The sequence below is a fragment of the Pristiophorus japonicus genome, chromosome 16 (genome assembly GCF_044704955.1).
Source record: "Pristiophorus japonicus isolate sPriJap1 chromosome 16, sPriJap1.hap1, whole genome shotgun sequence".
NCBI classification, from domain to species: Eukaryota; Metazoa; Chordata; class Chondrichthyes; family Pristiophoridae; genus Pristiophorus; species Pristiophorus japonicus.
In genome coordinates this window covers 19957080-19981734 of record NC_091992.1, presented here as the reverse complement: position 1 = coordinate 19981734, position 24655 = coordinate 19957080, and the positions used below count along the sequence as shown (strand labels likewise).

The 24655-nt window shown below is 43.0% G+C and overlaps 1 protein-coding gene across 2 annotated transcripts; it reads left to right on the top strand.

Moving 5' to 3' along the window:
* Nucleotides 1–600: 600 nt before the first annotated feature.
* Nucleotides 601–24013, top strand: LOC139226983 (trafficking regulator of GLUT4 1). 2 transcript variants are annotated; one of them, XM_070858076.1, is made up of 3 exons: nt 601–1008; nt 15628–15760; nt 23557–24013. In XM_070858076.1, the coding sequence occupies exons 1-3, from the start codon at nt 601–603 to the stop codon at nt 23565–23567; spliced, it is 552 nt and encodes a 183-aa protein (XP_070714177.1). In that variant the 3' UTR covers nt 23568–24013. The 2 variants fall into 2 exon arrangements, with proteins under 2 accessions (XP_070714177.1, XP_070714178.1); XM_070858077.1 differs by lacking the exon at nt 23557–24013 and adding an exon at nt 22122–22150.
* Nucleotides 24014–24655: the final 642 nt, after the last annotated feature.

The following is a 24655-nucleotide window of genomic DNA, read 5'->3' as shown; positions in this document are numbered from 1 at the left end:
TTCAAATGAATGTATTCCCTGAGGAATGCTAAATGAAGGAGCGGACGGGCGGCAAATTGCATTCGATGTCTGCTGGTTACAAAGCTTTTGGGCAAAGTCATTCACAGGTAGGTAGGTAGGGCGATGGAGTTAATGATATGCACTTTTCAACACCCAATCCCATTTTATTTTAAAGTGGGTGGCTCAGAGCTGATTCGAACAGGATAGTTGGAGAAGGGCGGAGGAGTCGGAGGTCCGGTTTTTAGAGAGATTACGCTCTGACCATGCCATGCTGTTTATGCTGATAGATATGAATGGACTAATCCACAACATCTCCTTGGGTTCGTCTGGTGCGAGGGACCTCAGTGTCTCCACGCAGAGTGTGGCACTGCTTCAGTGAGAAAGAAGGCTAGTGGATACATTACTTGGGAGGAGGGCTGAATCTCCATGTTTGTAATCTGCTTGGACCACCCTTAACCTTCCGGGCAAGTTTTTTTTAAAAACACAAACATTATTTACTTTTTTCCCCTCTCCCTCCCTCCCTCCCCGCCCCGACCTCCCCCGAGGATGAAACTGTAACGCATTTCGACACATTTGGCGCTTCTCCCTGAGCGAGTGAAGATGGCAATCAACACCGACATCGAGTTTCAGAAGAACTTGGGCGGATCTGGCGACACGGCGTTGCCCAAGGACCACCAGGAGACGGAAAAGCTGCTGGCCACTTCCGAGGGCAACCTGGAGAATGGGATCAAGAACTCCAAGTCGTTCGCCGTCAGCCTGCCGAGCGGGAAGGAGGCGGAGGGCGAGCCCAATGGCCACAGCATGCAGTACATGTCCTCGGAGTCCATGTCCAAGATCGGGGTCCCTCCCGCTTCCCCATCCCGGGCAAGCCTGGGCAGAGCGTCCTCCACGGCCACCACCACCGCCCAGGACCAATCCCGACCCAGGGATTACCTCTTCTTGGCCATCGTGTCGTGTTTCTGCCCGATCTGCCCCCTCAATATCGTGGCGCTCGTCTATTCCATCATGGTAAGTGGGCGGCGATTTTCGGCAACTTTCTCAATGTGCCAGCAACCAACGGGTTGTTTTTTTTTTAAAGTTCTACCTGCACGGGTGCTCTTGGCTCGCCGAGGCGCTTTCTTTTAGCATTTATAGCCGAAATCTGCTTCTAGCCCACCTGCCCTCCACTCTGGTTGGTCTCCGGTGCAGCCCCGTTAAGTTTGGCTGAAGCGAAGCTGATCTGACCAGGAATTTAAAAAAAATGCTGGAAATACTCAGCGGCTCAGACAGCATCTGTGGCGAGAGAGAGAGAGAAACACAGTTAACGTTTCGGGTCGTTAACTCTGTTTTTCTCTCCCCACAGATGCTGCCTGACCCGCTGAATATTTCCAGCAGTTTCTGTTTTTATTCCAGATCTCAGCATCCGCAGTGTTTGGCTTTTGTACTGGAGATATGACCAGGTCTGGTCAGGGGGCACATCCAGTTGTCCCTCTGGTTGAGACCCTCTCACCGGGCTAGAGAGCAACTGGATGTTAAAACGCCGCGAACGGGAATGTATTGGGGAATGAATGACTTGTGTGCACTGTTTCGGAGAGCTTGTTGCTCCGGGGGCGCCACCGCCACTTGGGCAAAGCGTCTGAAGCAATGGCCCCTGGCGGGAAAGCTGCGAAAACAGGGAGGCATCGGTGTGAAACAACTGGAGCTCTTTAGAAATAAAGACACAGAATAGCGGGGCGGGGGGGGCTAACAGAAAAAAAGGGAAACTTCCCATTTAAAATTGGGAAGAATGTTCCCTCAAGTGAGAAACACCAAGATGACAATCACCTTCTCTTTTTAAAAAAAACGGTGGAAAATTTCAAAAGCTATTCATTGCGGGAATAAAGTCTGTCAGCGAAATTGTCACAAAAATTGTGGCCAAGTTAACACCAGCGTGCTTTCTGTGTTGGCTGTCTGGGGAGGGTTGTGTGTGTGTGTGTAGATGTAACAATGTGGGCAAGCTGCAGCGATCTTTCGGTTTAAAGGACAATAACAAAAAAAACATAACAAGACACGGCGTGCGAGTTGGTGGAGAGCTGCAGGAGCCGCCGATCTGCAGTCGCGCCTTCCCAACTCGGGTCAATCCCAGGTCATGTTATCCGAGCTGGAGGCGATGCGGATTAAATCTGCTGTTGACTTTTATGTCACTGCGGCTGCATAATTGGGGAGGGAAAAAACACACCACACACACACATCATAAAGCGGCAGTTGTGTTCTTCCAGTGTTGCAGCGCCGGCAGATAAACATTAAAAGGCAGATGCCGTTTTCCAGCGGGAGATCGGGAGGGTGGGGCTGATCGCTAGGCACGTCCCCTTTAGCCGCAACTCGGCAGCTCTGCTGATACAGGTGGTGGCGTGTTTTAAGACCTTTAAGGCGTGTTTTAAGGCTCCTTGTCCCTCCAGATTCTGGGAGCCCCTCAACCAACTCCCTCCGCCTTTAATCTGCCCCATGGGTTGGGAAAAAATAAAATCTGGGTCTCCAATTCTGCCACCCCAAGAGATTAGGGTGACATCAAGGCAGCTCTCCCTGAATCCGAATTGAACATGCAACCGGTGTAAGAGTGCCTGTTGGCTGTTGAATAGGTCGCCAATACCAGCAATTGCCCTCAGGGCCCAGGCTAAGGGGTGCAAAAACTGAACCAGGATTCCTGCTCCTCATCCCTATCCAAGTGAACCCGCCCTACCCCACCCACAGCCTCTTCCTGGAAAATGAACCTGTGTGAACGTTGGGTTGGGCTCCTCTGTGGTATCGTCTGCGATAGAAAAGCAAGCTGGCACTCAAGCCTCTCGGCTCGCACATGTTAAATGGAGACCTGGATGAGGTGCTGGAGGGTACCTCCCCATGGAACTGTCCACCAACAACAGGCAGCACCTTAAGAAAACTGGAGAGGGGACAGAATTCTGAATGGGTTTTTAATTTACTATATTGAATTTTTCTTTAATCCCTTATTTGTCTCGTTCCTGCTCCCCCTTATGTTTAATTACCCCTCCAGCAATTGAAACTAGCAAATAAAAACAGAAAAAGCAATTAAAAGGAGATGCAAAGATCTGGGAAATCCTTCCTGTACGAAGTATCCATTAATTTGTCTCTTAATATAATCACTGACTTGTACGAAACATCTTTATATCTGCAAGGTATATTTCGCTTTATAGAAACCCATTATTGTGGGTTTCTACTGTACCCCCTCAAGGCTTTCTAATTCTGTGGGTTATGCAAGTCCAGCTATGTTCCAGAGCACTCAAGGTATTTTAGCAGGGAGTCCGTGTTCAGCACAGGTTCAGATCTGAAGCCACCCAATCTCACATTGAAACATAGAAACATAGAAAATAGGTGCAGGAGTAGGCCATTCGGCCCTTCTAGCCTGCACCGCCATTCAATGAGTTCATGGCTGAACATGCAACTTCAGTACCCCATTCCTGCTTTCTCACCATACCCCTTGATTCCCCTAGTAGTAAGGACTTCATCTAACTCCTTTTTGAATATATTTAGTGAATTGGCCTCAACAACTTTCTGTGGTAGAGAATTCCACAGGTTCACCACTCTCTGGGTGAAGAAATTCCTCCTCATCTCGGTCCTAAATGGCTTCCCCCTTATCCTTAGACTGTGTCCCCTGGTTCTGGACTTCCCCAACATTAGGAACATTCTTCCTGCATCTAACCTGTCTAACCCCGTCAGAATTTTAAACGTTTCTATGAGGTCCCCTCTCATTCTTCTGAACTCCAGTGAATACAAGCCCAGTTGATCCAGTCTTTCTTGATAGGTCAGTCCTGCCATCCCGGGAATCAGTCTGGTGAACCTTCGCTGCACGCCCTCAATAGCAAGAATGTCCTTCCTCAGGTTAGGAGACCAAAACTGTACACAGTATTCCAGGTGTGGCCTCACCAAGGCCCTGTACAACTGTAGCAACACCTCCCTGCCCCTGTACTCAAATCCCCTCGCTATGAAGGCCAACATGCCATTTGCTTTCTTAACCGCCTGCTGTACCTGCATGCCAACCTTCAATGACTGATGTACCATGACACCCAGGTCTCGTTGCACCTCCCCTTTTCCTAATCTGTCACCATTCAGATAATAGTCTGTCTCTCTGTTTTTACCACCAAAGTGGATAACCTCACATTTATCCACAATATACTTCATCTGCCATGCATTTGCCCACTCACCTAACCTATCCAAGTCGCTCTGCAGCCTCATAGCATCCTCCTCGCAGCTCACACTGCCACCCAACTTAGTGTCATCCGCAAATTTGGAGATACTACATTTAATCCCCTCGTCTAAATCATTAATGTACAGTGTAAACAGCTGGGGCCCCAGCACAAAACCTTGCGGTACCCCACTAGTCACTGCCTGCCATTCTGAAATGTCCCCATTTACTCCTACTCTTTGCTTCCTGTCTGACAACCAGTTCTCAATCCATGTCAGCACACTACCCCCAATCCCATGTGCTTTAACTTTGCACATTAATCTCTTGTGTGGGACCTTGTCGAAAGCCTTCTGAAAGTCCAAATATACCACATCAACTGGTTCTCCCTTGTCCACTCTACTGGAAACATCCTCAAAAAATTCCAGAAGATTTGTCAAACATGATTTCCCTTTCACAAATCCATGCTGACTTGGACCTATCATATCACCTCTTTCCAAATGCACTGCTATGACATCCTTAATAATTGATTCCATCATTTTACCCACTACCGATGTCAGGCTGACCGGTCTATAATTCCCTGTTTTCTCTCTCCCTCCTTTTTTAAAAAGTGGGGTTACATTGGCTACCCTCCACTCCATAGGAACTGATCCAGAGTCAATGGAATGTTGGAAAATGACTGTCAATGCATCCACTATTTCCAAGGCCACCTCCTTAAGTACTCTGGGATGCAGTCCATCAGGCCCTGGGGATTTATCGGGCTTCAATCCCATCAATTTCCCCAACACAATTTCCCGACTAATAAGGATTTCCCTCAGTTCCTCCTCCTTACTAGACCCTCTGACCCCTTTTATATCCGGAAGGTTGTTTGTGTCCTCCTCAGTGAATACCGAACCAAAGTACTTGTTCAATTGGTCCGCCATTTCTTTGTTCCCCGTTATGACTTCCCCTGATTCTGACTGCAGGGGACCTACGTTTGTCTTTACTAACCTTTTTCGCTTTACATATCTATAGAAACTTTTGCAATCCGTCTTAATGTTCCCTGCAAGCTTCTTCTCGTACTCCATTTTCCCTGCCCTAATCAAACCCTTTGTCCTCCTCTGCTGAGTTCTAAATTTCTCCCAGTCCCCGGGTTCGCTGCTATTTCTGGCCAATTTGTATGCCACTTCCTTGGCTTTAATACTATCCCTGATTTCCCTTGATAGCCACGGTTGAGCCACCTTCCCTTTTTTAATTTTACGCCAGACAGGAATGTACAATTGTTGTAGTTCATCCATGCGGTCTCTAAATGTCTGCCATTGCCCATCCACAGTCAACCCCTTCAGTATCATTCGCCAGTCTATCCTAGCCAATTCACGCCTCATACCTCATACTGTGTATCCAGTTAGTAGTTAGTTCTCCCTTCCCTCCACGCTTTGGATTGCTACATCACCAGAGTGACTCAGGAGGACAGCAGAGATTGAAAATGGCCCCGGCAAAAATTAAGATACTTACTAAAGGCTGGTAGATATTGTTGTCTTTTTTTTTAAAAGAGAGGCGATTGGAGGATAGAACATGCTCAATCAGTCTTCCTTTAACAAAGAAATATATCTTTGACACAAATATGATTGGATATCTAAAACGTGCAGCTTTTTCTTTATGATACGTGTCAGTGAAGAAACTAGTTAGTTCAGTTGTTCTGTTTAGCAGGATTGAATGGAGATCCATTTGGAAAATTTGCAATTCTGTGCCTGGAATAGTTAGTCATTGATGAACCCTTCATTGATTTGCCCTTAACTCCGATAGTTGTTTACAGAGACAGTACAGCTATATGTAATTCTGGCTCTAGAACACTGCATTACCCAATTCAACATTACATTTCAAAGGGCCAGAGATGGCATAATGTGACTGGTTTAGAGTTACAAGGTCCATGATAATTGAAGCATGTTAAAGCTATTGTTTACTTTGCCTACAGACAGGTGCACAATAAAGGCTGACAGTTCCCTATTGAAGTAAAGATGTACCATTTAAACTGTAATATAATCTGATGTTTGTGAACTGACTTCAGACCACAGATGTAAACCTTTTTAAGGATTGACATATAGATGAATCAATTGCTCAGATGTTTACATTTTTCTGCGCTGTCTGGGTGATTAAGTTGAATGTTAATGAAATACATAGTACTCCAGTGACAAAGCACATATGCTGAATATTCCTCGCCTATCAGTAAAAGTATAGAGACGGATTTTACAGCTTTTTGAATTTAACAATTTTATGATCATATTAGTGAGGCAGTAATTATTATTGGGTCATAGCGGATAAGGGAAAGCTCGGATGTGGTAATGTACAATCAATGCCTGCTCCTCCCCATTAACAAAGCAGAATAATTTCTGACTGAAATTGCCCATTTCAGGCTTGGAAAATTTTGGTCATTACAATTAGCCTTAATGTTCTCCGGTTCGAAAGGGGGAAACCTGGCCAGGGCTCCTGCTCCTAATTGTCATTCCATGACCCCTGCTGAAATGTGCACTGGAAAACTTGGCTGTGATGTCCTCATGGTTAAATAGCTCAATGACTGACAAGGCTCTTCAAAAACATGCAAGATACTAGAGGCTGGTCAAGGTTTGTGGGACTGTACTCTATCAAGGAATCAAGTGCCTCCAGAGGAGGAGGGAAGGGGAGGAAAAGTTAGGTGGATAAAGGACAATTGAGTTCTGCAACTTAAAATTAGTTTGTAGAACAAAACATTCATGTGTATAATTAAAAACAAATTTGCACTTTTGTTTAATCACATCTTTATTAATATTTCATTTTATTCTAGTCTGAGTAGTCAGTCATAAGAAAGAAGGTGCTCCCGGGTTCATTGGGGATTTTAGCACACCAGGGATCCTGTTGTGAAGTTAAGAATTGCCCCAGCATACAAAATTCTGCATAAACACAGCTTCAAGCCTAAGTAGAATTAACCATTTTGTTCAGTGTTTTTAAATCCCAGTGCTTTTGTTGGATCATTCTGACTGCACAGTTCTTATCATCATCATCATCATCATCATCATCATAGGCAGTCCCTCGGAATCGAGGAAGACTTGCTTCCACTCTAAAAACGAGTTCTTAGGTGGCTGAACTGTCCAATACAGAGTCCCTGTCACAGGTGGGTTCTTCTACTGAACAAATGACTAATGGTGAGGCTGAGTGAAACTCTATTGACAGGAGCTTCCATATTATTTATTTTTCAGCCAGTCAGAAAATCTCCTTTAAGACCGCCTGTAATTTAATAGAGTGATCATTATTGAAGCTCTTGCTGACCTACAGCACCTGTCCAATCTCAAACAATTTGCAAGAAAGTGCAAAACTGTGAAAACAGACTACTTGGTTCAAGTGATGTTACAGTAATGAATGTGTATTGATTTACTTTAATAACCGGCTGCATCATCCAGTCCTGATTTAATCTCTAATGCAGTGTTTTGTGTCCTGGCCAAACATACCACACCCTTTCTCGTGAACAGCTGCAATCATACTTTTTATATCCGACATTAATAAAAATCAATATTTTACTTCAAGTACAAAATAAAATTAACTAAAAGTACCACATAAAACAAAACTCTTGTTACCAGTCTTTCTTATCCAAACATTCTGCTTATAAGAAACAATTACTAGCAGTAGGAGGCATTCAAGGGGGAGGTACATGGAGTTCAGGGTAAACATGTTACCAACAAAGAAAACGGGTAGAATTGCCAAACTTCGAGCCTCCTGGATGACAAGGTGCATATAGGGTAAGATAAGGCAAAAAAGTGAAGGCTATATCGGATATTGTGAGCTCAATACTGCAGAAAGCCTAGAAGGGTATAGAAAGCGCAGGGGTGAAATTAAGAAGAAAATTGGGGGAAAAAAGAGGGCATGAGAAAATATTGGCAAATATAGAATCAAAGAAAACCCAAAGATGTTTTACAATTACATGAAGAGCAAGATGATAACGAAGGAAAGAGTAGGGCCTATTAGAAAACAAAATGGTGATCTATGTGTGGAGGCGGAGGATGTGGGTAAGGTACTTAATGAATACTTTGCGGCTGTCTTCACAAAAGAAGAGGATGATGCCGACGTTGAAGGTCAGGAGGCAGATAGTGAAATATTGGACAGGATAAACATAATAAGAGAGGAAGTATTAAGGGGTTTAGCATCTTTGAAAGTAGATAAATCGCCAGGACCGGAAGAAATATATCCGAGGCTATTAAAAGAAGCAAGAGACCATCATTTTCCAATCTTCCCTGACTACAGGAGTTATGCCAGAGGATTGGAGAACTACTAACGTTGTACCATTGTTTAAAAAGGGAGAAAGGGATAAACCGAGCAATTACAGGCCAGTTAGTTTAACCTCGGTGGTGGGCAAATTACTGGAATCAATTCTGAGGGACAGTATAAACCTTCATTTAGAAAGACACAGATTAATCAAGGACAGCCAGCATGGATTTGTTAAGGGAAAGTCGTGTCTGACTAACTTGATTGAGTTCTTTGAGGAGGTAACAAGGAGAATCGATGAGGGCAGTGCCTTTGATGTAGTTTATATGGATTTTAGCAAGGTTTTTGACAAGGTCCCACAAACCAGGCTGATCACAAAAGTAAAAGCCCATGGGATCCAAGGGAGGGTGGCAAATCGGATCCAAAATTGGCTCAGTGGCAGGAAGCAAAGGGTAATGGTTGACTGGTGTTTTTGCGACTGGAAGGCTGTCTCCAGTGGGGTTCCACAGGGCTCAGTTCTCGGTCCCTTATTTTTTTGTAGTATATAGTAATAATTTAGACTTAAATGTAGGAGTCATGATAAAGAAATTTGCAGATGATACAAACATTGGCCGTATGGTTGACAGTGAGGAGGAAAGCTTTAGACTGCAGGAAGATATCGATGAACTGGTCAGTTGGGCAGAAAAGTGGCAAATGGAATTCAATCTGGAAAAGTGTGAGGTAATGCATTTGGGGAGGGGCAACAAGGCAAGGGAATACACAACAAATGGGAGGATACCGAAAGGTGAGGAGGGACAGAGGGACCTTGGAGTGTCCTTAAAGATAGCAAGAGAAGTTGATAAGATAGTTAAAAAGGCATACGGAATGCTTTCCTTTATTAGCCGAGGCATAGAATACAAGAACAGGGAAGTTATGCTAGAACTGTATACAACATTAGTTCGGCCACAGCTTGAGTACTGCGTGCAGTTCTGGTCACCACTTTACAGGAAGAATGTGATTGCACTAGAAAGGTTGCAGAGGAGATTTACAAGGATGTTGCCAGGACTGGAACACTTTAGCTATGAGGGAAGATTGGATAGGCTGGGGTTGTTTTCCCTGGAACAGAGGAGGCTGAGGAGAGATTTAATTGAGGTGTCTAAAATTATGAGGGGCCTAGATAGAGTGGATAGGAAGGACCTATTTCTCTTAGCAGAGGGATTAATAACCAGGGTGCATAGATTTAAAGTAGTTGGTAGAAGGATTAGAGGAGAGATAAGGAAAAATGTCTTCACCCAGAGGGTGGTGGGGGTCTGGAACTCACTGCCTGAAAGGATGGTAGAGACAGAAGCCCTCACCACATTTAAAAAGTACTTGGATGTGCATTTCAAGTGCCATAATCTACAGGGCTACAGATCAAGAGCTGGAAAGTGGGATTAGGCTGGATAGCTCTTTTTCGACCGGCATGGACACGATGGGCCGAATGGCCCCCTTCTGTGGTAATTTTTTAATGATTCTATGAAGAACTCCCTAGCTTGCTTCTTTTGCCCACTTGCAGCAAACTCCATTCCCGATTGGGAGATCAGGGAGGTAACCTACTCCCAGACTACTAACAGTCTGGGGTTCTGGCTAATCAACTATATCAAAATGGTCCAGCGTGCACAAGCTGCCTTGCTTGCCAAGTTTAACTTGTGGGAAAATCACTTGCAGCCTTATGACCGTTTGGTTGAAAAAGGATACTCGGCATCTGCTGATTCATGTAGTTTTATCCTATTACTATTTGGCACACCACATTGATAGGCCCAATGTACTGCGATAGCAACATCTGTACGAAGCCATGTTGTTTGAGCATCCTGCTTTAGAAAAACATTTTTCGGACAACCAAGAAACTTTGAGCAAGTCAAGATGAAGGATGTCAGTGCTGGGAAAGAAAATTAACGATTCCATGTTTTTAGGAGTATCAAACACTGCTAAATACAATATGGGTTAGAGGACCAGGCTTTTTTATGTCCCCAAAATATCCCACTAAAGAATGATATTTGCATTACCCATTTCAAATATCCCAATGGCTTGTTTGAGATCAGTGATTGGTGCTGAGTTTTATGCTGTGAATTTGTACCCATTAGGCAATGCTTTGAGAATGGATAAATTCACTTTAATTAAGTCCCTTTGGCTATTCGAGACTTTCATCGAGTTGGTCTGGGCTGGATTCAAATTCAGGTCCCAGAGGGGAAAGAACAGTGGGAGTTATAACCCACAGAGCCACCTAGTTCTCAAGAACATTTTTCTTGGGGAAAATAGGTATGCCCTTTTAAAGAAATACTCCACAGTAATGGCCTTATCCGAGTGCTACTTTAATATTGATTTAACTCCAGATTTCTTTTTAAAAATTCTTATCAATGAGTTTAAAGTAAGGATGTTTCGGAGCGGGTGCAGGACATTTTGAAGGGGGAGGGTAAACAGCCAGTTGTCGTGGTGCATCGAGGTGCCAACGATATAGATAAAAAACGGGATGAGGTCCTACAAGACGAATTTAGGGAGCTAGGAGCTAAACTAAAAATTAGGACCTCAAAAGTAGTAATCTCAGGATTGCTATCAGTGCCATGTGCTAGTCAGAGTAGGAATCGCAGGATAGCTCAGGTGAGTACGTGGCTTGAGGAGTGGTGCAGAAGGGAGGGATTCAAATTCCTGGGACATTGGAACCGGTTCTGGGGGAGGTGGGACCAGTGCAAACCAGATGGTCTGCACCTGGGCAGGACCGGAACCAATGTCCCAGGGGGAGTGTTTGCTAGTGCTGTTGGGGAGAACTTAAACCAAATGGCAGGGGGATGGGAACCTATGCAGGCAGACAGAGGGAAGTATAATGGGGGCAGAAGCAAAAGATAGAAGGAAGAAAAGTAAAAGTGGAGGGTAGAGAAACCCAAAGCAAAAAGGGCCACATTACAACAAAATCCTAAAGGGGCAAAGGCTGTTAAAAAGACAAGCCTGAAGGCTCTGTGCCTCAGTGCGAGGAGTTTTCGGAATAAGGTGGATGAATTAACTGCGCAAATAGCAGTTAACGGATATGATGTAATTGGGATTATGGAGACATGGCTCCAGCGTGACCAAGGCTGGGAACTCAACATCCAGGGATATTCAAAATTTAGAAAGGATAGACAGAAAGGAAAAGGAGGTGGGGTGGCGTTGCTGGTTAAAAGAGGAAATTAATGCAATAATAAGGAAGGACATTAGCTTGGATGATGTGGAGTCTGTATACCAAAGGGCAGAAAGCGCAAGTGGGATTTGTGTACAGACCACCACACAGCAGTAATAAGGATGGGGACAGCGTCAAACAAGAAATTAGGGATGCGTGCAATAAAGGTACAGCAGTTATCATGGGTGACTTTAATCTACATATTGACTGGGCTAACCAGACTGGTAGCAATGTGGTGAAGAAGGGTTTCTTGGAGTGTATTAGGGATGGTTTTCTAGACCAATATGTCAAGGAACCAACAAGAGGGCTGGCCATCCTCGACTGGGTGATGTGTAATGAGAAAGGACTAATTAACAATCTTGTTGTGCGAGGCCCCTTGGAGAAGAGTGACCATAATATGGTAGAATTCTTTATCAAGATGGAGAGTGACACAGTTAATTCAGAAACTAGGGCCCTGAACTTGGAGAAAGGTAACTGATGGTATAAGACGTGAATTGGCTAGAATAGACTGGCGAGTGATACTTAAAGGGTTGACGGTGGATAGGCATTGGCAAACATTTAAAGATCACATGGATGAACTTCAACAATTGTACACCCCTGTCTGGAGTAAAAATAAAACGGGGAAGGTGGCTTAACTGTGGCTAACAAGGGAAATTAGGGATAGTGCTAAATCCAAGGAAGAGGCATATAAATTGGCCAGAAAAAGCAGCAAACCTGAGGACTGGGAGAATTTTGTAATCCAGCAGAGGAGGCCAAAGGGTTTAATTAGGAGGGGGAAAATAGAGTATGAGAGGAAGCTTGCTGGGAACATAAAAACTGACTGCAAAAGTTTCTATAGATATGTGAAGAGAAAAAGATTAGTGAAAACAAACATAGGTCCCTTGCAGTCAGATTCAGGTGAATTTATAATGAGGAACAAAGAACTGGCGGACCAGTTAAACACATACTTTGGTTCTGTTTTCACGAAGGAAGACACACATAACCTTCCGGAAATACTAGGGGACCGAGGGTCTCGCGAAAAGGAGGAACTGAAGGATATCCTTATAAAGCGGGAAATTGTGTTGGGTAAATTGATGGGATTGTAGGCCGATAAATCCCTGGGGCCTGATAGTCTGCATCCCAGAGTACTTAAGGGAGTGGCCATAGAAATAGTGGATGCATTGGTGATCATTTTCCAACAGTCTATCGACTCTGGATCAGTTCCTATGGACTGGAGGGTAGCTAATGTAATACCATTCTTTAAAAAAGGAGGGAGTGAGAAAACGAGTAATTATAGAGCGGTTAGCCTGACATCAGTGGTGGGGAAAATGTTGGAATCAATTATTAAGGATGTAATAGCAGCGCATTTGGAAAGCAGTGACAGGATCGGTCCAAGGCAGCATGGATTTATGAAAGGGAAATGATGCTTGACAAATCTTCTGGAATTTTTTTGAGGATGTAACTAGTAGAGTGGACAAGGGAGAACCAGTGGATGTGATGTATTTGGACTTTCAAAAGGCTTTTGACAAGGTCCCATACAAGAGATTGGTATGCAAAATCAAAGCACATGGTATTGGGGGTAATGTACTGACATGGATAGAGAACTGGTTGGCAGACAGGAAGCAGAGAGTCGGGATAAACGGGTCTTTTTCAGAATGGCAGGCAGTGACTAGTGGAGTACCGCAGGGCTCAGTGCTGGGACCCCAGCTCTTTACAATATACATTAATGATTTAAATGAATGAATTGAGTGTAATATCTCCAAGTTTGCAGATGACACTAATCTGGGTGGTGGTGTGAGCTGTGAGAAGGACGCGAATAGGCTGCAGGGTGACTTGGACAGGTTAGGTGAGTGGGCAAATGCATGGCAGATGCAGTATAATGTGGATACATGTGAGGTTATCCACTTTAGGGGCAAAAACACGAAGGCAGAATATTATCTGAATGGCGGCAGATTAGGAAAGGGGGCGGTGCAATGAGACCTGGGTGTCATGGTTCATCTCTCATTGAAAGTTGGCATGCAGGTACAGCAGGCAGTGAAGAAGGCAAATGGTATGTTGGTCTTCATAGCTAGGGGATTTGAGTATAGGAGCAGGGAGGTCTTATTGCAATTGTACAGGGCCTTGGTGAGGCCTCACCTGGAATATTGTGTTCAGTTTTGTTCTCCTAATCTGAGGAAGGATGTTCTTGCTATTGAGGGAGTGCAGCAAAGGTTCATCAGACTGATTCCCAGGATGGTGGGACTGACATTTGAGGAGAGACTGGATCAACTGGGCCTTTATACACTGGAGTTTAGAAGGATGAGAGGGGATCTCATAGAAACTTACAAGATTCTGTCGGAACTGGACAGGTTAGATGCGGGAAGAATGTTCCCGATGAAGGGGAAGTCCAGAACCAGGGGACACTGTCTTAGGATAAGGGGTAGGCCATTTAGGACTGAGATGAGGTTAACCTGTGGAATTCTCTACCGCAGAGAGCTGTTGATGCCAGTTCATTGGATATATTCAAGCGGTAGTTAGATATGGCCCTTATGGCTAAGGGGATCAAGGGGTATGGAGAGAAAGCAGGAAAGGGGTACTGAGGGAATGATCAGCCATGATCTTATTGAATGGTGGTGCAGGCTCGAAGGGCCGAATGGCCTACTCCTGCACCTATTTTCTATGTTTCTATATTAGAATTTCCGTACCCTGTGACTGCCCTGGTGGGCGGAACAATAATTTCCCTGGTCATTCCCTTCTACTAGGGAGGCTGAAACACTGCGTCCTAGCATCTCAGTGCTTGCCAGGATGCTCTCAGACTTTCCAGCCTGCTATGGGACTGTCTGTAGCATTTCTGAGCAGACCAACCAGCTCAGGAATCATTTTTTGGTATACTTTGAAATTTTACAGTTAGTAATTTTAAGATATTGAGGATCCAGTGTCCAGAGATGAGCAATACATACATCAGAATATATTCTAATGAATAACAGTAATTTAGCAGCATGTGGAAACACTTAATGCCCTTCTGTATTGATTGAACCCACCGCCTGGTGATCCCGTAAAACATTCAAGTCTAATTATAAAGTGAAAGTGACCTGATGATTTGAATGCATGTTCTATCTGAAAAATGCCGCATAAACAGCACAGACAGCAGGCTGAGCAGCAGGAACCTTCAACCAGGCGTTAATGTGTTATGGCTCAGTGCCTCTGCTATCCCACTAGCGGGGAATCACCAAGAGAATGACAGCTTAGATCACCAAGACGTTGTAGGGGAATTTTAAAATGTTTATATTGGAATAGTTTTTTTTGATGAAGTGAATGAGAGAACTTTATCAATACAATTGTAAATCCAGGAACAGGCTGATGCATCTCGAACCTGGCTTCGCAGTATACTAGAGGCAGTTCCATTCTTCCTACAAAATTGCACAGAAATCAATTATCTGATCAGCCTTGCAATTTGTTTGGAAAATTGTAACATAATAAGTTTTGTGAATTTTTTTAACCTATCTCCTTTTCCGATCCTTTATAAACTGCACAGTAATGACATTGGTGAACAAATACAATTATAAGGTTTCCCTGTTTGAGGTTCTGTAATGATATCATTTCAATTTACTTTGAAGGTTTCCTTTCTTTTTGAATGATATTACACTGATCCATTTAGTAAAGGGTTGCTTCTAAACTCAGCCCCAGTATAGGATGATCACTCGTCCATCTAAGATGTTTTAAAATCAATTAACCTGAAATTGACAAGCCTGCAATTATTAAGGGGGCATTATGATATTAATGCTCATGGACCCATGCATAAAATAAATTCACTAGCCTTTTATAAAAAAATATATTTAAGTGGCTACAAAGATAATTCAAAGCCGAACAGACTTACTTTCACACCTTTTTCTTTTCTCACCTCACTTTCCTTTATCGCTACTGCATACCCTCCAAGATTTGTGCTTTAACAATAACATGTTTATAAACGTTGGACTTGTCTAGTAGGGCTGTATTTGATTGGTTTACTTACAAGTGTTCAATGGTATCAAGATACAGCTTTAACCCACAGTTAGCGACCTAGCGAAACAGAGTTGTTCACCATTTGAAATGTCTTTTAAAAATCTAATATTTATTTCTATTTTTTCACCAATAGTCCAGAAACAGTTTACAGCAAGGTGACATAGATGGAGCCAAGCGACTGGGACATCTCTCCAGATTACTGAGTATTGTAGCAATAGTCCTGGGAGTACTCGTCATAGTCACTTACTTTGTTGTCAACTATGCAGGTAATGGTGGCTAAGAAATTTGCAGCACTGTGTATATGTATAGACTTTTATAAAATCAGCATTGTATTTAATAATTAAAAAAAATACAACAGCCATTCTATGTTGCGTAGATTAATCTCAAATAATTTTGTAGAATCGATATTCATTTTTGTAAAGCTTAGACCATGAGAGAGAAAAAAATGAATTAAATGATAAATCAGATGTGGTACTTGGTAAATGTATAGCAATTTCATTAATATATCTTTCACATCCAAAGGTTTTTTTTATTCGCGGAATGTTTGCCATTATAACTGCACTGCATTTAACAAGTCACTGAATAACTGTTCACCACTTGTAACTGTAGATGTATGTTGAGGATACTCATCATTAACAGAATAGATGAGTGAGGCTGACTGGATATCTTCCAGATGGAAATAGGAAAGTTATTTCACAGAGAGCCATTGAGTATTTTGTTGTACCCACTTGCTGCGCTTACTTGTATTTATTTTATTTTACTTGTTTCTTTCGTATCAGAAAAGCAGAGAAACACCTTCGCTAACCATTACTCCATATAAAGGCATTATATTGTTGTAATATGGGAAGTATTTCCAGGGTTGCCAGTTCCTGAGTGTGATTACAATGTGATGTCTAGGTTAACATTTGGTGTCAAAAGATTAAATGAAGCCAATTAAGAAATAAAAACAGAGTTTTGAATTAAATGAGACAGAGCAGCCTAATATTCAGCTTGATTCACAACTACTCTGAAAATGGAGCCCTTGCCTGAACAATATCCAGACTTGGGCTGACAAATGGCAGGTTCCACTTATGCCCCACAAGTGTCAGTTATTAATCATCAACAAGAAAAGGCCCAAACACCCACCTCCTGAACTTCAATAGCACCAGCAATCTCCCGAGGGTGATATTAAGCGCTCCCCTCCAAGTCGCACACCATCCTGACTTGGAAATATATCGCTGTTCCTTCATTGTCACTGGGTCAAAATCCTGAGACTCCCTCCCAAACAGCACTGTGGGAGTACCTTCACCACAAGAACTGCAGCAGTTCAAGAAGGCGGCTCACCACCACCTTCTCAAGGGCAATTAGGGATGGGCAATAAATGGTGGGCCTTGCCAGCGACACTCACATCCTGTGAATGAACAAAAACAAATCAGCCCTATCAACACTGGCTACAAAGGCAGGGCCATGACAGGATATTCTGAGACAAGTGGCACACTTTCTGATGCCTCGATGCCACTCCTCCAGCCTCAAACCTGTGATGGAATACTCACTGGATGGGTGCAGCTGCAACGATACTCAAGAAACTTGCTGCCATCTTGGATAAAGCAGTCTGCTCGATCAGCATCCTGCTACTGAAATTCATATCCACCTCCTTCCACCACCACTGTGGTTGCAGTATGTATGGTTTACAGGCTTACCTTGAGAGAACCTCCCAGTCCTGCGACCTCTGCCATCAAAAAAGACAAAAGCAACAACACCACTATCTGCAAAATGCTCTCTAGGTCACACACCTCCCGACCTGAACACATATAGCCATTCATTCATTGTTGCTGGTCAAAATGCTGGAACATGCTTCCTAACGCTATTGTGGAAGCATCACAAGTACCTCAATGGTTCTAGGAGAAGGCCCATTACACGTCCGGGCAACTCGAGATGGGCAATAAAAGTGGCTGTGCCAGTGTCACCCAAAACCTGAGAATAAATTTTAAAAAGGTAGAGGTTGAAACTGAGAAGATCCAAACTGCCGCTCTTGGCCAATCTACCTATCAAGTTCTGAACAGCGATGTTATTTAAGTGGAATTTTCATATGTCTCAAGTTGTTGATAGTGACAGAAGTTGATATTCTGATTTATGTTTAATCCATCGATGAGGCAATACCATGACGAAGCCTCATTGCCAAGCCTCCTGGCTGACAAAATTCAAACAAGATAAACCAGTGAGCACGAAATATAAGCGCAGTAGGACTGAGATGCTTAAGCTTCGAGGGCTTGCTTGCTTGGGACTGTATGTGGCCTTTGGGCCAGAGATTGGGTATCCCCACTCTTGCAAAATTGTCCTGTAGTCTCAATGCTGTAAAGGACTTGGATACCTGTGTACTTATTGGCATCTTTCAGTATTGTGTACTTATTGGCTTCTTACTGTCATCATTATCATCATGAACTGCTGGTTACAGGCAGTCAGGGAGCTGATGTGTTGAATTCTTGCTGATCTGACATCATGAAGTTTCACTCTAGTCTAAGCAGGGAATATGCTGTCAGCCCAATGTTTTTGATGGTCACATAAGGGAGAGTTTTGTACAAAATGCCCTGCCTAAAGTACATAATACTGTTACAACTGACACAAACCAGTAGATACCTCTTTTTATAACTTTTAGGATAATGGAGAAATTCAGTAGAATATATTTGATCTTTAAATGGGATCAGGTCTTACAGAAATGGTATGCTTCATTAAAGTCGGGGCCCTTACAACATTATCAATAATATATAAAAATTCTTGCAACTGCACAAACTTCCTGTTGTCACACTTCCTTACTCCCTGGATTATGATTTCTTTATGCCATGTGATGTCTGCTCCTATTGCTTTTAATTGGTAATACTGTAACGCTGGTTAAAATGATTATATTAGGCCTTTGATTATTGTTCCGTCCTCCGGCCAGTGGTGACACTGTCGCACGGGTCAGCCTGCTCTGCCGAAACTTTCTTCATCCGCTTGACTTCACCACATCTGCTTGATGCCCACTCCTCATCTCTGCACAGTGCAGAGAAAGGGAGAGGCAATGGTTTTCCTACTGAACTCCCACTACCATTCGCCTCTTTGTGGCCTCTCCCCTCCTCTTTCTGGTTGACCATTCACTTCTCTTTGCAGCCTCTTGTGGCCTCTGGATGATTCCTTGATACCCGCTGCAAGGAAGAGGTTTGCAGTGTTTTCAATGCATCGCCCCCAGAGGGATACTTACTACAAAGAAATAGAGGTTTCAACTCCTGTACTTCAGGCAGGATAGGTACATCGGATACAACTACGAGAAAGAGGTTTGCTAGGTTTTCTTAATGCAGAGACCTATCTATGGACATAAATCAAGAAGCAACTAAGGATTTCAGGGAAGCTGACAATTTCTTCTAATAACATTGGAAACATATAACTAGAATTAGTCCTCAACATTATCATGCAAGGCTTCACAGTGCAAATCATTTTTTAAACATACATCAATCCTTTATCAATAAGGAAGATAAGCAAAAGAACCAACTCTATTTATGTGCTCATAGGGATGGCAAAACAACGTATCTGACATCCTATTGTGAACAACACCATCTTTAAAAATTGCCTGTTATGTCTTGAGCCATAGCATTTTTTCCGAGTGCTGAGGTTAGTTTGCGACGTAATCTCATCTGTCATTGGTCTGCGGTGACTGGTGCGCACTAGTTTGGGTGTTGTTTTGAACAAAGGCTTTTTCTGAGCACTGCTTGATCTGTGGGGACAATGAAGTGTGAACAACAAATGAACTGCCATGGATGACATCACAGAGCAGATTCAAGATGGCTCTGTTTTCCAGTTGCCGGTATTCCCAAGCTCGACAGATCAACAGATATCAGGCCAGAATTTACTGTCAAAGTAACGGTGAGGCTAAACTGTGCACGCCATTACTTAAAATCGCAAATCGCTCAGGAACTTCAGGCGAGGGCAGATGCGTGGGTAAAAGCGTAAATACGAATGTTGCTGTCTGGGATGCACTGTTAGCATTCCAAAAATGGCACCTTGCTGTCTGACTCACCATTCAAATGTATTGAATAGCATGAACTTCCTGTATTTGCACGGTAGATATGAACTAAACTCGTCACAGAAAGTTAGGGCTTGTCCATTTTTTTTCAGTCTAAGTATCCTTTTTAACGGTGTGACAAGACTTAATTAATGCCAAAGAATCTGTCTGGCACTGAAAATTAGCTTTTATGTGTGGAGTTTCATTCCTTCTGCTTTTAGTTGTTGTTGGAGATTTAAAAAAATATATATATAATTTTTTACTTTTTTCTTTGTCTCTTTTTTTTGCTCTTAGAATCATAGAATAGTTAAGCACAGAAGGAGGCCATTCAGCCCAGCGAGTCTGCACCGGTTCTTTTGAAGAGCAATCTAGTCAGTCCCATTCCCCCGCTCTTTCTCCATATCCCTGCAATCTTTTCTCCTTCAAGTATTTATCCAATCCCCTTTTGAAAGCTACTATTGAATCTGCATCCACCACCTGATCAGGCAGTGCATTCCAAATCCTAACCACTCGCTGCATTGAAAAGATTTTCCTCATGTTGCCTCGGGTTCTTTTGCCAATCACTTTAAATATGTACCTTCTGGTTATCGACCTTCAGCTATTGGAAACCATTTTTCTTTATTTATTATATCCAGTCCCTCCTTGATTTTGAACATCTCTATCAAATCTCCTCTTAGCCGTCTCTGCTCTAAGGAGAACAACCCCAGCTTCTCCAATCTATCCCATAACTGTAATCCCTCATTCTGGTAAATCTCTTCTGTACCCTCTCCAAAGCCTTCATATCCTTCCCAGAATGGACACAATACTCCAGCTGGGGTCAAACTACTGTTTTATCTGGGATTAGCATAACTTCCTAGCTTTTGTACTCTATGCCTCAATTTATAAAGCCCAGCTTTATAAATTCTGCTTTATAAAATATGCTTTATTTTCACTTCGTCCAATCTTTCTTTTCCTCGCTTTATTTTTCTTTCCGTACCCGATTTGACATTTCAATTGATTCTCACTGACACTTCCTGGTTCAGACTCTGCGCAATCAATCCGCAATCCTTCATCTGATTGGTTAAGGAGATACACAGTTGCTTGCTCTGTTCACACAGATCCAGGTGCCCTGTAGGGGGCACCGAGCTATTTCCATCTCGCACTTATAGCAACTTGCAGTACAAAGTCTCATGGAAATTAAACGGGCAAGGGCAAGTCTAACAAATGACGGGCGCCATTGTTTCGCCAGTTACAGTAAATTCTGGCCCATTATTGGACACTTGAAATTCTTCAGCCTGTCGCAACACAGAGAGAGCAGAGCAAGATTCCATTGCATTGTAATGCCTATTCAAAGATTTCCGTTCCATCAACTTATCATTTTAGTGCAGAAAGGATTTTGTTTTATTTAATTTATCTTATTACTGCCATTACCATGGGGTTGTGAAGTGTGGGCCAAGATTGTTCTCATTTTGAACTGTGAGCAACTTGAGTGTTGGGATTTTTATCAATCAAGCACTATAACTGGAAAATTATGCACATTCACCATATAAGAGAGGTTTCAGGCAGGTATTGCAAGAGGCTATCTTCAGGCAGTCTCATTACTCAAACAGTTGCGGGAGCTGGCAGCAAGCAGAACGAGATGATAAGCTCTTGAGCTGAGGCGGTCTGAAAATCTTTCATCAAAAGCTGCCGTATTGCTGTCAGGGAGTGTGCACACTGCACTGCTGGAACATCCAATGGACACTATTTGAGCACTGAGATCAGCATGCTGAAGTGGGATGGGTGCTGATTTGTGGCGCAGGTCAGTGGGATCCAGCCAGAAACAGACCTGTTGAGATATGTCATTTCAGCTATTCTTATCCAGAAGAGCCAACAGGGTAGGTCTCTGTGAAATTGCTTGTACACCAGATGTAGAATGTTTTCTCCCATGGAGCAGACATTGTGACTTTTTTCATAGCATTTAATAGAGAAGTACTGTGTATTATTAAAGTACTTTCTTCCATTAATTCTAATATAACAGAGTACATTTTGCACTCAGGATAATGTCTTAATTAAATTTGAAGTAATGGCATCTCAGTAGCTAATGCTGCAGCATGCAAACCATGGAGCTGATACTGGCACTAAAACAGAATGAAAACCTCCTACCCAACAATACACACGAAAGATTTCCAGTGTTTGCTGTTTGTCATAAACATGTTTTTAATATTCTTAACGCTCTGACCTCCCTGACCTAGGCCTCTTACACTGTTCCAACGCAAGCTTGAGGAACAGCTCCTCATATTTCAATTAGGCATTTTACAGCCTTCTGGACTCGACAAAGAGTTCAACAATTTCAGACCATAACCTCCACCCCTATTTTTTCCCACGGCAGCTGTTGATGATCCTACCATTCCCATTTGCACCTCTTTTGTTTCTTTACTTATCCTATTACCATCTCCCTTTTGCCTTGCACGATCATCCCTTTTGTCATTGAATCTCTCCTGCCTTCCACCCTATCACAGACCTTCCCTTTTGTTCTTTCCTCCCCTCCCCTCGCCCCTGCACTTGCCTAAAATCTGTTTCATCGCTAACTTCTTCCAGTTCTGACGAAAGGTCGTCGACCTGAACCGTTAACTCTGTTTCTCTCTCCACAGACGCCGCCTGACCCGCTGAGATTTCCCAGCATTCTCTGGTTTTATTTCAGATTTCCCGAATCCGCGGTATTTTGCTTTTGTTTTTAATATTCTGGTCTATGATTTCACTACAAATAGCAAACAAAGGGAATCTCCTTTCATTTTTTATATATAAATAAAACACATGCAAATTTTGTTTCAGAAAAAGGTAGACTGCATGTGATTTAAAGGATCGATCTAATCACGGGGTTTAAAAGACTGAGAAATATCTGGTTATATGATGAAGCTATGCTGCTGGAGTTGGTGGTGTTTGAAAGCTAAACTTTCTTTGAGCCCAGCGGGCCACAGGATCCATTTAAAACTGGGCCTTCATGGAGCCCAACGTTGCTGTAGCAGTATTGGCAGTGACTGCACGGCTCAGTGCTGTGATATTCCACATTCACATTCTAGCCGGCAGGCAGTTCCATGTTACCGCCATGAAGGGCAAACCAATGCTCCTTAAAAGCATGCTGGGCTTGAGGCTGGCTCGTCCGACAGTCATGTCCCTCAGTACACTGTGGCTCATCTCCACATCCATCCCTTGAAACAGCCCTCCACTGTGCTGAGTCTTGTGGACCCAGCTGCCTGCAATCCGAATTAAAATCCGCCGGGACTCATCAGGACTGGCGCCCGAAGGCTCACGAAAAAACATTTCCCAACAGTTTTACATTCAGCGGCCAACCACAAGATCAGTGTCTGGGGAACCGAGCGGTACTAGTGAGAGTCCCAGGGGATTGAACCTAAAATCATGATTTTAACAACCCGAGTATGCATTTTTAGAAGAATGAGAAGTGATCTTATTATAACGTATCAGATTTTGAGGGGGCTCGACAGAGTAGATGCGGGGGGGAATGTTTCCCTTCGTGGGGGAACCTAGAAATAGGGGGCATAGTTTCAGAAAAGGGGCTGCCCATTTAGAACTGAGACAGGGAGGAATTTCTTCTCTCAGAGGGTTGTAAATCTGTCGAATTCTCTGCCCCAGAGAGCTGTGGAGTCATTGAATATATTTAAGGTGGAGATAGACAGATTTGGGAGCGATACGGGAGTGAAGGGTTAAGGGGAGTGGGCAGGGAAGTGGAGCTGAGCCCAAGATCAGATCAACCATGATCTTATTAAATGGCGGAGCAGGCTCGAGGGGCCAAATGGCCTACTCCTGCTCTTATTTCTTATGTTCTTAAGTAACCTGTATTTCTCTAACCCGCCCCCCCCACCCCACCCCGCAAAGAAAACAGTATTTTAACCTCTTTGAAACTTAATCTTACAATTCCATCTGAACCCGTCTATTAATTGACCATCTTAGCATCACTCCATTATTTTCAATGTAACCAACAGAAAGTTCTTTAAAACAAATATGAATCAGTAAGTTAGAACATATTTTGTTGAAGTAACTTCAAATGTCTTCTATTGTTTCTTTCAGTTAACAAATAGAAAACATGCCACACCGCAAGAGGGGTTTGGATTAGTTCCTTTTGGGACTTAACTAGATGAAGTCTCTTTATGGAAAATCCAGTTTACCAACTCCAGAACAAGATGGAGGGTCTTCAGCAAGAGCTACCTAGCCATTCCAATTTAGCTCGATGTGCATCACTTCCACCTCAGCGTAACGAGTGCTGGAAACAACATTACTTTCAGTTGAACCCCTTGACGTCTTACAACAGGTTTCAAAACTACTCGGCCAACTCCAATGAGATATCTGAGGAGGGGACAGCTCTGCAGAATCCTTGTTGTTAGGAATGGCACAAGTGCATGCGCCTGAAAGCAGAGAAACTTCTTACCATTTTAGAAAATATGATTACAAACCCTTTTCCATGTCATCGCACAAAGACTCTTTAGTATGCACAGTGATTTTTGCCCTTTTTTGTACAAAAGGAAAGGACGGTGTGTTGTCTGTGGAGCTAAAAACCTGCCAGCGGCAAAGTATAAATCATACCATAAAAGAAATGGAGAAAAGAAGCGGAGAATTGAAGAAATTGGAACCGAGAAGAGAACCAACATTTATACCATTGGTTACTGGGGATTGTGACACTAGTTTTGGTAAATAGCAGGATTTTGTACTTTTGATGAAAAAAAAATTACCACTCGCATGCGGAATATGAACGTGTTATGATTGAGTTAATTGGTTGAGGTATCTGGGTGCAGATTTAATAGTCATATAGTTCACTGCTGCATTATACTTGTTTTTGTGGCTGTAATTCGCCAAGAGAATGAGTGTTGTTCAAATATTTTCACTCCCAATTTGTTTTTTGTTCCATTTTCACAAAATGATTGATTGTACTTGAGAAGCAATCTCTGGGGCATGGGACTGTTACTTGCTTGGCAATTTATTGGGGGATGATTAAACTCAAAAGTGCAATTCGAGGGACTTATTGATTAAAAGTCTCTGTCATTTTAAAGGAAGGTTTTTTTGAAGCTGAAAATGATCTACAGAAGAATCAATCTTTGCACCTAATTTGTTTTGAGTTTGGGACTGGCCAAAACAACAGTTATGAAAACATAGGATTTGGAGTAGGGGCGAG

Coding starts and splice junctions, on each gene's coding strand:
- LOC139226983 (XM_070858076.1), top strand. CDS start 601: ATGGCAATCAACACCGACATCGAGTTTCAGAAGAACTTGGGCGGATCT. Junction 1,009..15,627: donor CGCTCGTCTATTCCATCATG/GTAAGTGGGCGG, acceptor TTTCACCAATAG/TCCAGAAACAGTTTACAGCA.